We start from the raw sequence: 15,336 nt of genomic DNA on the forward strand, positions 1-15,336 counted from the left end.
CATGATTTCTTCAGGTCTAAAAGACTGGTGGGGAGTTAGGGTTTATTAGGAACATTTATGGGTAGTGTCTGCGTGAAACTCCCATGACGTGGACTCTTAAATGACCAGTAGTCACATGCATTTGGAGGAAATTGTGTTGTTCATGTTTACGGTACTTCAATTTATTGGTTGACTTCGTTTTTGGAATTTATATTGAAATGTTATTTTCATTACTTCCACTTTGTGTGGCTGTAACATGGTTTGGGCGATTTTAAGTGGAAAAAAATCGCCAGAACGCGTGGAAAAATGGAAAATGTGCGTATTTTATTAAAAAAATTTTTTAAACATAAGTTAAAACAATACATGCACCTTGTCTGTGTGTGCCTGCGTTAAAGGGAGTGGATGGTACGTGTGTGTAGGTGTTCACAATGTATAGGCTACTGTGACTTTAAAGGGGTGGTGGTTCACGTCGAGGTGGCAGATAGGTTTAATTTAGTCGTAAGGAACACATCGTACATCCCGGACCCTGCCTGCATTTGTACCACCGCCGTAAAATTTACTCTGTAGACATTCTCCGGAAAGCTGTGCGTGTGAGTCGCTGCACCCTGCCCGGAGCGATGGGAGGTACAGGCGCCGCAGATATCATTTTCCTGTCGTGAGCGCATCATCATTGCATTTCATTTTCCGATACAGGGTCTGATCACTATGTTTTCTCCCGTGACAGAGGCCGAGACGCGCCAGAAATTGCTGCGCAATGTGAAGAAGGAGGTTCGTTGCCTTTCATTTTGTTTCTTGCACATCCCTGTTTCTGTTTACCGGCGATGTCAGCTCAGTGCGTGCGTGTGATGTGTGTGTATATATGTGTATGTCGTTAATCGGGACTGACAACGCAACGGGCCTGTTCGTGATTAAAAAGAATAGTATTTTACACAGTGCCAGTGGATGCAATTAGGCTGCCAGTGAAATTGCTCAGGCTACAGGTTTGTTTTTGACTGCTGGTAGACTGGATGATGGTGATGACGAGGATGGTGATGATAATGATGACGATAACACTGATGATGGGGATGATTTTATCCCATTTATGCCAGACTCATACGATGCCCCTCCAGACCCGCCTTTCCCATACAATTGATTTTTTTTAATCTGATTAAATTATGATTAAGTCATTAATTTAACACGTTATCCAAACCCTAAAGGTGTGACCTTGCCACATGCCTCATTTGGCATGTTCAACAGATCTATCAACCAAGCATCAGTGTTTTATTAATACACTAGAGCATTAATCTAGATTTAGTGAGGACAGCCATGGACACCCTCCTAACACACTTCATGATTTCACACGGAAAGAAAACAGGATGTTTTAGTCATTCCTGAGAAAGCGGGGTACTTCCAGACTTATAGTGTTAGTGCTCCCCCTCACCTGTGACTCATTGCTTCTCAAAAAAAAAAAAAAAAAAGAAAGAAACAGAAAAAGAAAAATCCATGGCTCTGGTACCAGATCCTGCAGCAAGGAGTGGCTTAGCTGTGATGTATAGATTTTGGTTCCTATAGTTGTCTGTTGCAAAGCAGTGTCTTCATGTTGTTTACTTGAAGAAGAGTGATGTTGCTGCTGAGCTCCTCCTTCTGTCTGGTACTAATGATTTTGTTTGCAACAGCTACGCTGATTGTAATGAACCACGGATGACTGAAAAAGGGTTCTTTGTGTCTTTGGTCTCATTCGACAGATTTACATGGGTTTAAATGTCGGACTAAGGTCTTTTCTTGCCCTGTGGATTGTTACAGTGCACTGTTCTTTCATGCCGTGGACATACGCAGATCAGCCACAACATTATGAACACTGACAGGAGTTGTGAATAACGTTGACCATCTTGTGACAATACAATGTTCTGCTGGGAAAATTTTGGACTTGGAATTTGTATGGATGTTACTTAGACATGTACCAAACATCTAGATCAGCCCAGCCACCCCCACCCCATAGCAATGACACTCCATGATGGCAGCAGCCACCCCCAGCAGGATGCAGCCTGACACAGACAGGCACATCAAAATGGTTTAGGAACAAAAAAAAGAATATGAAAAACAGGACAAGGTGTTGACCTGGCCTCCAAATTCACCAGATCCCAAATGGATCAAACAGTATTCTGTTACCAGACACCATGTCCCTTTCTCTGATGAGTCACAACTGTCTCGGAGGCACAAGGGAGACCTACACAATATTAGGCAGGTGGTCATAATGTTATGCCTGATTGGGGTACATCACCGAGCAACTCATGAAAATGTAGTAAATGCATTTTTTTTTTTTTTTCAATTCATTATTCATCATCATGTTCATTTCAGTTGGAGGAGATTTGTCCAGTCAGGCAAAATAACCCCCAACGGCGTCATCTGGCTTCACGGTTTCTGTGCAAAGATGATGAATTCATAAAGGAAGGTCTGTGTTATGAACACAGAATTGGGTTGTGGGTGTTTACCTGGAGGGGGAATGCTGTACTGAGGCGTCGGTAGGTTTGATTCCAGAGAAGACCGTAGGGTACAGTTTTTAGGGGGAGTTTGACGCATACAAGGACCAACAGCCAGGACATTTTTGCATCTGCTGCTTTGATTTTAACCAAATCTGCTCTTTGCAAACTCTGCAAATACATAGAAATGCATCACTAAATAGTTGGAGTCAGACATGCAGGAGGAAATAGCTTACCTAATAGTGCCTGGCCTATGCATATCAGTTGTGACAACCATCAGTACGCATTAAGGGCCAAACTCCTGAAGTATAACTAAAAAAACAGCTCATACGATCTGTCGGGCTTCTGTCCTCCTCTTTCGATGCCCAAGGTGAAACAAACCAAGGCTCTTTGAGGTCGCGTGTGTTTAAAAGAATCCAAAGTTTGCGGTGTTTGTAGAAGCCGTGGGAGTGCAGGGCAGATGTGACGGCCTAAACTGAAAGCGCCCACAGAATTTAGATACAGAAGGTCAAGAGATCCCTCAAATTGAAGTAGCGGTGCTGGGAAAGTGGCGGTGTGAGGCATTTTGAGCTCAATCTCGAAGGAGTGGCACTGGCAGTGCACATTTTTACTCGTGCGTTATTATGTTTTTTAAACTGTGTTTGGAAGAATCGCTACTGCTGCGTCACCCTTCTTCCCTCTCGCCGTATATTCTGCCATGGCTGACTCTTGTGCTTCCTGTTTTGCCCTTGTCACCTCATGCAACCCTGTCGGACTGATTAACACTCATCGGGTACTTGTCTCTTGCAGGTGAAACAAATTATGGAGGAGGCAGTGACGAGGAAATTCGTGCACGCAGACAGCAGCCACATCATATCCTTCTGTGGTAAGTGTTTTACGTGCGCCGTGTTTTTTTTATTGCAGAGATGTCATTCACGAGCAGGTTATTTTAAAATGCATGCCTCTCGGCTGCTACAGTGTTTAGGCGGCTGCAGAAGAGAGGCAGACCGAGACACTAACTTATGGCCTTAATTAGTTACTGTACCACGCGGCGTTCTGTGTGCAGTAGTGTAGCTCCGCGTTGGTCACAACCAAATTTACATATACAGTAGAGAATGAAGGCTGACTTCACTCTGTGTCAGACCGAGTCACCTCCTACGAGTTCATCCTCACAGCCCCAAACGGCCCGGAACAGTCTGTTCGAGCAATGTAAACTCTAATGATTTATTTCCATTAGTCATGTCTATTTATACTTAATACGTTGGATGGGTAGATACCAGCCAGTGTATTAAAGCAGGCTAACACTATTGAAAGGCGTTGATACTAACCAGGAGAGATGCGTATATGTGATTCACATCCCTCATATCCTAGCAACAGTAGACAGTGTGGAGTCTATTTCTACTTGTGCCACCTGTGCTTTCCTTTCACCCTTTTTTTAATATATATAAAACATAAGTATATTAAGACTTTCAACTTTCACAGAGGGGAAATTATATTCCTCTCATGAGATAAAAACAAAACCGCAGGGCAAATATAAATATTCAACCTCGGGGCACAAAAGGGGTATTAACGTGAGTTGAAATAAATGAAAACGGTTGATGAAGCTAACTTTGACTAATGCTTTGTGTGTACAGCTGTGGTCGAGGCCTGCATCCTTCATGGGCTGAAGCGGCGTATCGCGGGCCTGCTGTGCAGTAACAAGGTCGCCGCGCTCTTTATGAAGGTGGCGAAAAGCTTTTCGCCTGCCGAGCAGCTCTGTCACAAGGTTCAGGAGCTGGAGCAGCTCATTGAAAACAGGTGAAGTGTTAAGCTGTTCCTGTGAGAGGTCGGAGAAATATATCATATGCTTTCCCTGTGTTTTCTACCCGTACGTGCCACGTGTGCAACCTGCTTTTTCTGTTCCATTCTAAGAAGCTACAAAGATGTCTCATCTGTCACGTTTTTTTTTGTTTTTGCTCCCTGTTCCTCAGCAAGCAGAACAATTCCTCACTGAGTAATGATCGCGGACGGCAATCCAAGCTGGCCAACCTCCCTCCTCAAGCTCTGAAGCACCTGTGGATCCGAACTGCCCTGATGGAGAAGCTCCTGGACAAGATTGTCCTGTACTTGGTGGAGAACTGCAGGTATCATCATTTATACATTTAAGACTGAAGAATTCCTCTTTCGTTCAGCAACACAAATTTGCCTTGAGTAGTTTCGTGTTCCTTGGCTGGTTTCAGAAGCAACTGAAGGAGTTTCTGTTCTGGTTTCTGAACTTAGTGCAGAATATATTGTTTTTCTTGTTTTTCCATTTTTTGCTCGGTGCATGTAAAAATCCTGCGTACAGAAGATATTATGTTATGTGTTTTGTGGATCTCTGAGTCCTTCACATGCACATGATATTTCCTACACACACACACACACACATATATATACATATATATATATATACATATAAATATATATATATATATATATATATATATATATATATATACTCCTTGTTTGCTTCAGCACGTTCTATGAGAAAGAAGCCATGCTGATGGATCCTGTGGATGGACCAATTCTTGCGTCTCTCTTGGGTACGTTATCCTAATGTGCTAACTTTCATTTTATAAAATTAGAGTTTCAAAACTCCACTTTGAATCCCTTTAATTTTATCTTTTAGTTGGCCCTTGTGCATTGGAGTACACCAAAGTTAAGACGGCCGACCACTTCTGGACAGACCCGTCTGCTGATGAGCTCGTACAGCGGCATCGCATCCACAGCGGCCACTGCCGGCAGGACTCCCCCTCCAGAAGGCCTGCCCTGGTTAGACAGACAGACAGATACAAAGATACATGGACAAATTTTTTGTATAACAACCATGTTTCCATTCGTCATGCATAACACATCTGATGTCCTCTTGACCCCTACCAGATCCAGAAGAGACAGTCCAGTGGTAGCATGGATGATCGTCCTCTCATGTGGGTGAGAGACTACGTTGAATCGCTCCACCAAAACTCCAGAGCCACACTTCTGTTTGGAAAGAACAATGTCCTGGTGCAGCCGGTATGTGTCTTACGTTTATATACACTGTACGTATACAATAACACGACCCCAGTGCTTACTTCAATCCAGAGGCTGGTTTACTTTCTGTGGAACTCGATGCGCCTCTTAATTGATTTTTGTGTAACCGATCTGAATGCCAGTGACATGTTGCGATTTCTTTGCTCGCGCCTGCAGAGGGACGACATGGAGGCCATTCCCGGCTACCTCTCCCTGCACCAGACTGCAGATCTAATGACTCTGAAATGGACACCCAATCAGCTGATGAATGGCAACGTCGGGGAGCTGGACTCTGAAAAAAGGTTGGACTGACGGAACCCGATCGGTCAAAACACAAAAGGCTTGTTTTTGCAGGCTCAGTGAGCAATATTTACTCGTCTTTCTTTCAGCGTTTACTGGGATTACGCGATGACAATTCGTCTGGAGGAGATCGTGTATCTCCACTGTCATCAGCAAGGTATTGCTTCATTTTCAGTTTCCCTCGAATTAAGAGTTTGAGGAAGTTCTTCATTTTGCCCACGTTGTGTTGATTCTTCCAGTGAACAGCGGTGGGACGGTGGTTTTGGTGAGCCAGGACGGGATCCAGAGGCCCCCCTTACATTTCCCCAAAGGAGGCCACCTGCTTCAGTTTCTCACCTGCCTGGAGACCGGCCTGCTGCCTCACGGACAGCTGGACCCTCCGCTCTGGAACCAGAGAGGAAAGGTCAGCGGGAGGATGACGAAACGCTTCTGCTCCCTTCATGTTTACTTTTCTTCATCAACAATTTAGAGTTGGCATAAATGAGAGCTTTCCATTCGCAGGGGAAGGTTTTCCCTAAGCTGCGAAAGAGAAGTCCACATGGCTCATGTGATTCTGTGTCAGATAAGGAAGACGATGAAGCAACCGATTACGTGTTTCGCATCCTCTTTCCTGGCAATCAGATGGAGTTCAGTGAGTGTCTTTAATCTTCCCATTCCTCCCCGCTGAGGTAATCCAATAAAGACTCATCAGAGATTACATCTACGATTACTTTGCTCTCTTAATACGTAAATTACAGTTTAGACTCACTTTGAATTAAGCATTTTTTTGAAGGCATGTCTTCAGTGTACATCTTTATAATTAAGTTCTGTCTAATGTTAATGTGCCCCATATCTTTCTTACCTGTTTAGTGTCTGTGTGTCCACTTAACATCATAGAGCCATAGACAGTATGGAGCTTCCTTGTGGACATACAGTATTTTCTTTGTGCCACGCCCCCATCTCCATCTCCACCTCCACCTCCATCTCCATCTCCATCGTTTGGTTTGTTTTCCCCGTCATTTTAAGTTCTTCTGATTTAAACTTTCATTTTAAATCTGTTGGAATCTCATCATCTTAACATGCTCACCGCGCTCACCGTGGTAACAGTAATGATAAAGGCTGCTGTGCTGTGCAGTGGCTCTGGAGCTGATGGATCAGACCGTTAATATGTGGCAACCGACCCCCAGAAAGTCCTCCTGCTCCTCTTGCTCGCAAAATGGCTCTTCCGATGGTTCCCTGCCTAATGGCTGTAATCAGGAAAGGTACGTTTATTTCACGAGTGACAGGCTAAAATCTGCTTTCGCATTATTCCGCTTGACTCGTTTTGTCATTTTACGACTGTGCCAGGGCTCCGTTGAAGCTCCTCTGCGACACCATGAAATACCAGATAATCTCCCGTGCATTCTATGGATGTGAGTAGAAACTACTTTGCTTTATTATTATTTTTTCTTTACCATTTGGGAATAATTGAAATTGGTCTGTTAATCGTTCAGTATAGTAATTTCATAGAGAATATAACTCATCTTTCATCTCTAGGGCTCGCATACTGCCGTCATCTGTCCACAGTCCGCACCCACCTTTCTGCATTGGTCAACACCACTATAGTTGACCCCGATGCACCCTGCGATGCCCGAGGAGGCCTCTCTGTGGAGGTCTGGGGCCGTTTCCTCAAGGACAGCTCCGTAAGATTCACATAATAACACCAGGCTATCCCACTGCTTTTGGTTGTAATCATCATCGTATATTAGAGAGAGTCTGACCAACTCAAATCATGGACACCATGTTAGATACATCGGAGGGAAGATTGTACAGTGTAACCCTGTGGGGCGGATGTGCTATGTTGTAATAAATCACTTATTTTCACTATTAACGGGCCTATAAATGTTATTGCCAACGTCTGTCAATATGTAAGAGGCCCTCACTTAAATATCCAAGCGTCTACTTACTTTAAATGTCTTGAATGACCCTGTAGAATGTTTTGTAGCCCAATCACCTCATCAGCCATGGAGCTGTGTTTACCTTCTCCTCAGTTTCCCATGTTCATCCATCGCTGTTATAAGCTTAAAATTACTCAGAAAAATTATAAATACTCAGAAATAGTGAAAATTAAACTAGTCTTACTGTTATTTAGTATTATTATTATAACATTAGCACGCTAGCCATAATACCTTAGTAGTAACTGATGTCAATTATCTACATTTAGATACATCTAGCATAAGGCTTGGTTAACTTCCGACTTCATTCATTTGTAAAGCGGTGTTGGGCATTTTTGAGATCAAGGTCCACATTAATGATGGTATGACTTTTATTTTTCCTGTATAAAATCTTAACAAATGCCACATAATAGGTAGAAATCAGTAGACATCCACTTCTTCCTTTTAATCTTCTGCTCTCATAACTTTCTCTGTTTTTGTTCACTGGGGAAACAGTGGAGTTTCCTCTGAGTTTTCCTGATCCTGTGCTGGAGCCGTAGGCTGAGCACTGTGGGATATTTTAACTTTTAATACAACTTTAATCTCTGTTATTGCCTCTTCTCTCTGGGTGAATATTGGTTAGATATATCTAACATGGTCAGACAGTCCATTCCCTAGTTGGCCAGAATCTCTCTAATATACAGCTCTGTGTATTCCATTGTAATATGTAATTAAAGTGTAACTTAAGTCTGAGTTTCTTCTTATCTTTATCAGGCCTATGAGGAGAAGGAAATACATAGGCTAGTGTATTTTGGCGGCGTGGCCCCTTCACTACGCAAAGAAGTCTGGCCCTTTCTGCTGGGGCACTATCAGTTCACCATGACCGAGAAATGCCGGCTAGAGGTATTCCTTATGTGTGTCGACAACGACGACGCATGTGCGCCTTGGTTCGAGTTAAAATCTTCGTTAACACAAGGTTTCTGCTCCAGATTGATGAGCGGATGAGGGCCATGTATGAGCAGACCATGAAGGAGTGGCAGGGCTGCGAGGTCATTGTCCGTCAGAGGGAGAGAGAGAAGCATGCCGAGGCCCTCGCCAGATGTTCATCCGGAGCCAGTGTGGAGAGAGGACCTGTGCAGCGGGACTCCACCATCAGTACAGATGTAAGTTTGACCTGTTTTTTTATTAAAATGCAAGTTTTATGTGATCGCAATAGACAAATCAGGAATTAACCATTTATATTAATATGGGTAAATAACTAAAATAACAGTTCTGCTTTTTGTGATTGTTTATCCCGCTCTAGTCGTCCCTAAGTAGTAGCTCCGAGCAGCAGAATGCGAACTCACAAAGTGATTCCAGCAGCAGCGCTCAGGTAGTTTCTCGCACACAACCATACCACTGTTTAGTTTCACGATTCAAGTGCTTCAAGTGTTTTCAAGGGTTTTTCTACCTTCCACTCCAAAATAAACTTTCAGAAACTTGTTTTGGAAAAAGATAGTAAACCTTTTGTTACACTTACTTTTCGTCTTTTTCAGTTAAAAGGTCAAAAGGGGTGATTTATAAGCAGACACAAATACACAATACAAAAAGACGAATGTAAGTTTGTTGTAACTCCCTGTGTTATGCAGAGCTCCCTGTGCTGGGACCAGGCTGTATCTGTTATTATGCATTTATTTTTTAAAAGGTTGCAGAGGTTGGCACAGTCAGTGGAGAGGCTGCCTCATGCTGCCATGATTAAAATGAATACTGCATTGATGTGCTCCTTTTATGTTGCATTAAATGCAGGGCCATTTGAGTGGTGGTTGAGAATTTTAAGACAAGCTTCTGGTACCTCAGCATCAACACGATGTTAGGCCTCCTTTGTTTTATGCTCATTTGAAACCCCAATATAGGTAATAAAATAAATTGAAATTAAAGCATTAAAGTGTGGAAGGTTGGGAATGAATCCTTATCCAATAGGAGTAAGATATTTACAGTATATGTGATTTCTGACAATGCATAATTTACTAAGGCTTAACAAATCCCTTAAATCTTTAAAAAACTTTTAATTGTTGTTGCTGACTTGACTAGTTGGAAGTATTTATTTAACCCTTTAAGACCTAAACATCTATCTGCACGTAAAAAAGTGTCTGAACACTGTGAAGTTGCGCTTTTTGGAAAAAAAAAAGTTGCTATTACCTGCAATTTTAATGGCTTAAACTGATCTGAACTGTATTAGCCAATGTTTTATAAATCATTAATAATAATCGTCACTATAGACAAACCTCTGGTGTAGTCTACCGGCATTATTATATCTCAGTATTACTTTTTCCAAAATACACTGCATGTTCACTGCTTTCCTTTGGCCTCCAGGTGTTTGAATCGGTTGAGGCGGATCCAGTGGAGACTGGGCCCAGGGCCGAGGAAGGAGTGGCAACGCAAGTTAGTCCGGTGAAGACCATTTTAAATAAGACTACAGACAGTCCACAAGATCCCTCCTGCAAGCCCTCTCCCGCAGACATGTCTAATCAACGCCCAGACAGCAGCCCTCCATTAGATGAGCCAACTGTTGCATCTACAGCCTCGGTGCAGGAAACAACTGAAGTCTTAAGTGAGGAAACTACAGCTGTATCAGAGCCAGTAAAGAGCGAGATCACACCACGTGAATCAGGAGGGGAGGACGTGAAGGACTCAGCAGCCAAAGACAAGGATATGATAGAGAAGGTGGAGGTAGTTTCAGAGAGCGAGGTAGTTTCAGAGACCGGAATCAGTGAATCAAAAGAGACGTCCGAAGCTGAGGAGAAAGCCGAAGCAGAAGACAAAGATACAACACAAGTCCAGTCTGGCGCCTTAAAATCAGTCGACACAAACATGAATTTGAAATCTGCTTCAGAGAACACTAATGTTCTTAAGCTAGAAACAGAGGTTCATAACGAATATTTCCAAGCACCCCCACTCGGGCAGACCTTGACCCTTCAGGCGCGCAAGAGCAAAAATCCGGAGGAGGAGCCAACTTCTTCGTCAGCAGCAGAGAATGATGCTAATCAACAAAGTGAAAAGATGCCCGAGACCTTGTCCGAAAACAATCCGTCACTAATGATCACAGCCGGCACCGCAGAGTCAGAGAAAAAGGACGCAGAGGCAACGGTCTGTGACTTTCCTGAGAACAAAAAAGCTGCAGAGATTACGTTTGAGAAACCTGGGTCTAATTCTCCAGTGAGGCAAGTACTGAATGCTCTCCAGTCAGCATCAAGGGGGAGCCTGTCATTATCGTCTCGGCATTCTCCAGACACAGCGGATTCAGACGACTCTCCTTCTGCCTTGGAAATGGAAGACATTCCTGCAGGGATAACATGCGTGACCTCTGAGGATATCAAAGCCAGGCCTTTGGTGGGCCTCGCTGCACCCCCTATCTCTCTGGCACAAAGGGAGAAAATGGCATCTGAGGATCTCGTCCTAGACCACCATCTGGACACCAGTCCTGAGGGCACTGACTTGGGCCTTTCGGAAGAGGAGCCCGAGATGGAGAACGCGCTCACGGAACCGGAGTCTGCGGACGCGGGAGGAGACGCCAAATACGAGGAATCCTCAGAGGAGCAAACCTATTCCGTAAGCAGTACACATGACGAAGACGATGTTCATTTGAATCAGAAACACGTGCTGACTAACTGTGCTATTTACTTCTGTAGCAAGAAACCCTGGATATGTACTTGATCAACTTGCACCGCATTGACAAAGACGTGAGACGTTGTGACAGAACCTACTGGTACTTCACCCCCGAGAACCTCGAGAGGCTGCGCAACATCATGTGCAGGTAAATATGTCCAGAATAAATCTATAGTTTGCTTCAAACCAAAACAAAATAATCTGACATGCTCTGCTGTCCGTTTAGTTACGTGTGGCAACATCTGGATACGGGTTACGTCCAGGGCATGTGCGATCTCCTGGCTCCTCTTCTGGTTATTCTAGATGACGGTCGGTAAAAACATTTGAATTAATGCCAGATTTGCAAGAGCGGCCGTAAAAATAATAAAAGGCTCAGTGTGCGACTTGTTTGTCTTGCTTGTCTTTCTCAGAGGTTATGGCGTTCAGCTGCTTCACTGAACTGATGAAGAGGATGAACCAGAACTTTCCTCACGGGGGTGCCATGGACTCTCACTTTGCCAACATGCGCTCTCTCATCCAGGTAGCCTCTCCACATTTTTTGCATCATAAACTTTGCTGTGCCATTTACACTGTTGTTTTGTTGAGTAACGACTAATGCAATTGTCTGTTGTGCTGATTATATGTACTGTCAAGTGGAAACACACCTGCCTTCTGGGATGAGTCTATAAGCTGAAGTGTGACAATGACATTTTGCTTTTACGCTTAAAAGATCCTGGACTCCGAGCTGTTTGAGCTGATGCAGCAGAACGGAGACTACACGCACTTCTATTTCTGCTACCGCTGGTTTCTCCTCGACTTCAAAAGAGGTGATGCGGACGAAAAGCAGCCGCCGTTAACGTTTGCAGGAGCTGCCTGAGGTGCTGAGTGTAAAATCCGATCCGTCTTTTCCAAACAGAAATGGTGTATGACGACGTGTTCTCTGTGTGGGAGGCCATCTGGGCGGCGAAGCACACCTCCTCCCAGCACTTTGTGCTCTTCATCGCTCTGGCGCTGGTGGAGATGTATAGAGACATCATCTTGGAAAATAACATGGACTTCACGGACATCATCAAATTCTTCAACGGTAAGATGAGAGAACTATTCAGTAAATGCTACAGTGTGGTGGACACGAGCGATGGAGCTTTATTTATTACTCACTGCTGTGTTGGAAATTTTATGATTTTATATCTTAGCCAAAATGATTCTTAAATGTTCTTTTCAGAAATGGCCGAACGACACAACGTCCCGCAGGTCTTGATGATGGCCCGAGAATTGGTCCACAAAGTGCAGACTCTCATAGAAAACAAGTGATTCACTCTGCCGATGTCTGACACCCACGCTAAACCGCTTCAAAGATACCGACACATAACACACACGCGCACACATTCAAGAGGAAACTTCACATTGTTTACGAAAAGCATCGTATGATCGTACGGCGACATCCGAGCAGACACCTGGTCATTAAAGCTGTCCAGTATTTCCAGATTGTTGTGTGACGACTCGTCTCCGGTTGCTCCTCTCCCTATATTCAGGAGACGCGATCGTTGCCGGCGAATTTATTTTGAAAGTGTTATTGTTCACCTCGTGAATGTACCCTCGTTGAAACTGCTTCAGGATGTTCTTTATTTTGCCTTAAATGTAGCTGTTTTTTCAGGGATAGGGCAACCAAACTCTTCACTGCATTGATATTCTTCTCGTTAAGTTCTACATCTTGTGAAACACTTGAATATATTTTTACTATTATTCTTCTTATTATTATTGATATTATTTAGCTGAAATTGTAGCTGCCATGGTTAAACATGTTGTGACTCACTTGGATATACATATGCTCGGGTTGGTCAACGCTCGGTCGAGCACAAGTAGTGCGCGGCCGCCGGCTTGAGTTTCAGTAGCCACCATGAGGGCCACTCGTTGGCCTCCGTTACCTTTGACAACCCTCCTCATGCCTCTCATGCACACGGACGTGCAGAATACGCAGGCCTGACCTGCCCAGCACGGCTGCACATCACGGTTTGCATATGAAGCATCACCGTATCCTCTGGCACTGCATGCTCTCCTTCTGTCTCCGAGCTCCTCTATGCATTGACTAACATGCGGATCAACCTGCTTGAGTTCCTCATCCGATTTCCACGTCACATTTCAGTTCAGAAACTCAAAAATCGGCTTTGTCTAGATGGTTTATGCAGACATTCGGATCAGTCTTCTTCCCTTAATTCCCACGATGCTGCTCATGCTGAACACTTCAGCTGCTGATCGTCATGAACCCGACGCGGCGCTAACAACAGCTTCCATGCAACACTTTCATCTGGTGGTGAAGTCCAGGGGGGAATAGAGTGATAGCAGTGGGCTTCCTTTGCATACTGCACTTCCCTCTTTCACTTTCATCTTAAGATCTGTTTAAAACAAGAAACGTTTGTGACCTAAGACAGAAGCACGTTAGTTCTACAGCTCCCGTTACATGCCAGTACCGTGGAAACTCTTGGAAGTTAAAGGTCAATATTTTATTGTGGCTTTTCTGTAATTGCATAACTGAGAAATACAAGTTAACACACTAGGCAGATTTTAGACGATTTTCCGATTACCTCTGTCTCAAGGAGATGTTCAAGAACATGGTAGCAATACCAGAAACATGCTGCTACAAAAAAAAAGGATCTGTGTCATCACCTTCAGATTTCTGCTCTCTCTTGCCCCCACCAATCCCGGCATGCCTCGTCTTTAACACACCTTCGTCTCCTTCTGATGCCAAACCCTTTTGCACAAACATTTCCAAGCCTTTTTCTTCACTATTTCCACGACATCACCACAACTGCTCACCACTTAAGCTCTAACCTTCTGTTTGAGGCTGAAGTCAATATTAGATTGTTTTTTTTTTTGCCATTTCTCTTACGACGTCTTTGATTTAATTCCCTGCGAAATGAGTTTGTGCCCAGGACACAGCCTCCAGCACGACGGGTTCCCCTCAGTTAATAATTTGAAACAGCAGTCAACCCGTGCTCAGTTTGATCCAGTGCCCTCTGGTTCCTTGGAAGGTTCACATAGCTAATGCACTGCACTGCAGTGAAGGTCAGACTTGTCAGCCACATCTGCTAGGAAAATGTGAAGCTGTCGTACAGCTTTCACAGCCGGGTAGAAACCAGATAATCGATGTTTCACAGTTAAATGAATGGTTTAATGGTTGCCGGTAGTTTGTAGCCATGTAGATACGGTTTTGCCGCGCAGATTTTGAGATATGCATCTGACTTTTCTGTTGCTAATCCACTGTAGTTGAAATGAATGTTGTGTCTTTAATTGCGACATTTAACGTCAGTGTGGCTTTCCCAAAACAAATAACTTGCAGCCCTCTCCTGGGATCGCACTTCCAAAGAAATCCCAAGAATGTCTGTGATTCTGATCTGTTTGGGAGGTAGATGAATATCTCAAAAACTCAGCAGGTAAACACCATCCTACACACAAGGGTAAGTCAGAAAACATATGTAAGTGGTGCCACTCGCAGCTGCAAAATAGCCAAAACACATCCGCGTTTGGTTCACCGTGGCTTGAACTCCAGTGTTACCGCTACCACAGCTAATGCGTCTCCATATGATCTTCTAAAACATGAGTATTGCTGTTTGTGTATTGCTGTTTGTTGTCAGAAGATTTACAGTATACGGTGTGCTAAAAAAGACTTACTGTACAAAAAAAATTAAAAATAACTAAGCTAGTACATATTTATTAAATGCAATACAATGTCTGTATATGGGCTTTGTCTGATTATAACGAAAAGAAAGGTCAAAGTATGCCATCGGAAATAAATATATTTTTTATTTTTTTCTGTGTCTTCTAAAATGGTCACTAAGTATAATTAATTTATTGTGTATTAAAAATCTTATATTTTGCATCCCACGTGTCTTCATGTGTGTATTTTCCAGGAAATGATTCATAATCATATATAGATGTAAATTATAGACACATACTGTTTTTGTCCACTTTAGGTGCATTTGGCCTTAAAAGATAAGGTCAGAGACAGAGGGTTAAATTCAGTCATTGGTAGAACAAATATATCATCCACAGTTAATCAGAAGCTACAGTGAGGTTTC

General features: G+C 43.5%; 1 protein-coding gene across 2 annotated transcripts; it reads left to right on the forward strand.

The window, feature by feature from the left end:
- The first annotated feature begins 453 nt into the window (after nucleotides 1-453).
- On the forward strand, nucleotides 454-15,137 carry LOC124996879 (small G protein signaling modulator 1-like). Of its 2 annotated transcripts, XM_047570259.1 has the most exons (25): nucleotides 454-603; nucleotides 704-747; nucleotides 3,228-3,303; nucleotides 4,052-4,214; nucleotides 4,388-4,540; nucleotides 4,911-4,978; nucleotides 5,065-5,207; nucleotides 5,316-5,447; nucleotides 5,622-5,746; nucleotides 5,834-5,901; nucleotides 5,984-6,147; nucleotides 6,246-6,375; nucleotides 6,859-6,985; nucleotides 7,071-7,135; nucleotides 7,260-7,405; nucleotides 8,411-8,539; nucleotides 8,626-8,799; nucleotides 8,940-9,008; nucleotides 9,989-11,224; nucleotides 11,305-11,429; nucleotides 11,508-11,590; nucleotides 11,692-11,801; nucleotides 11,991-12,087; nucleotides 12,177-12,344; nucleotides 12,483-15,137. In XM_047570259.1, the coding sequence occupies exons 1-25, from the start codon at nucleotides 597-599 to the stop codon at nucleotides 12,569-12,571; spliced, it is 3,891 nt and encodes a 1,296-aa protein (XP_047426215.1). In that variant the 5' UTR covers nucleotides 454-596; the 3' UTR covers nucleotides 12,572-15,137. The 2 variants fall into 2 exon arrangements, with proteins under 2 accessions (XP_047426215.1, XP_047426214.1); XM_047570258.1 differs by lacking the exon at nucleotides 454-603 and having other exon boundaries at nucleotides 685-747.
- The last annotated feature ends 199 nt before the right edge of the window (nucleotides 15,138-15,336 follow it).

The sequence above is a fragment of the Mugil cephalus genome, chromosome 19 (genome assembly GCF_022458985.1).
Source record: "Mugil cephalus isolate CIBA_MC_2020 chromosome 19, CIBA_Mcephalus_1.1, whole genome shotgun sequence".
NCBI classification, from domain to species: domain Eukaryota; kingdom Metazoa; phylum Chordata; class Actinopteri; order Mugiliformes; family Mugilidae; genus Mugil; species Mugil cephalus.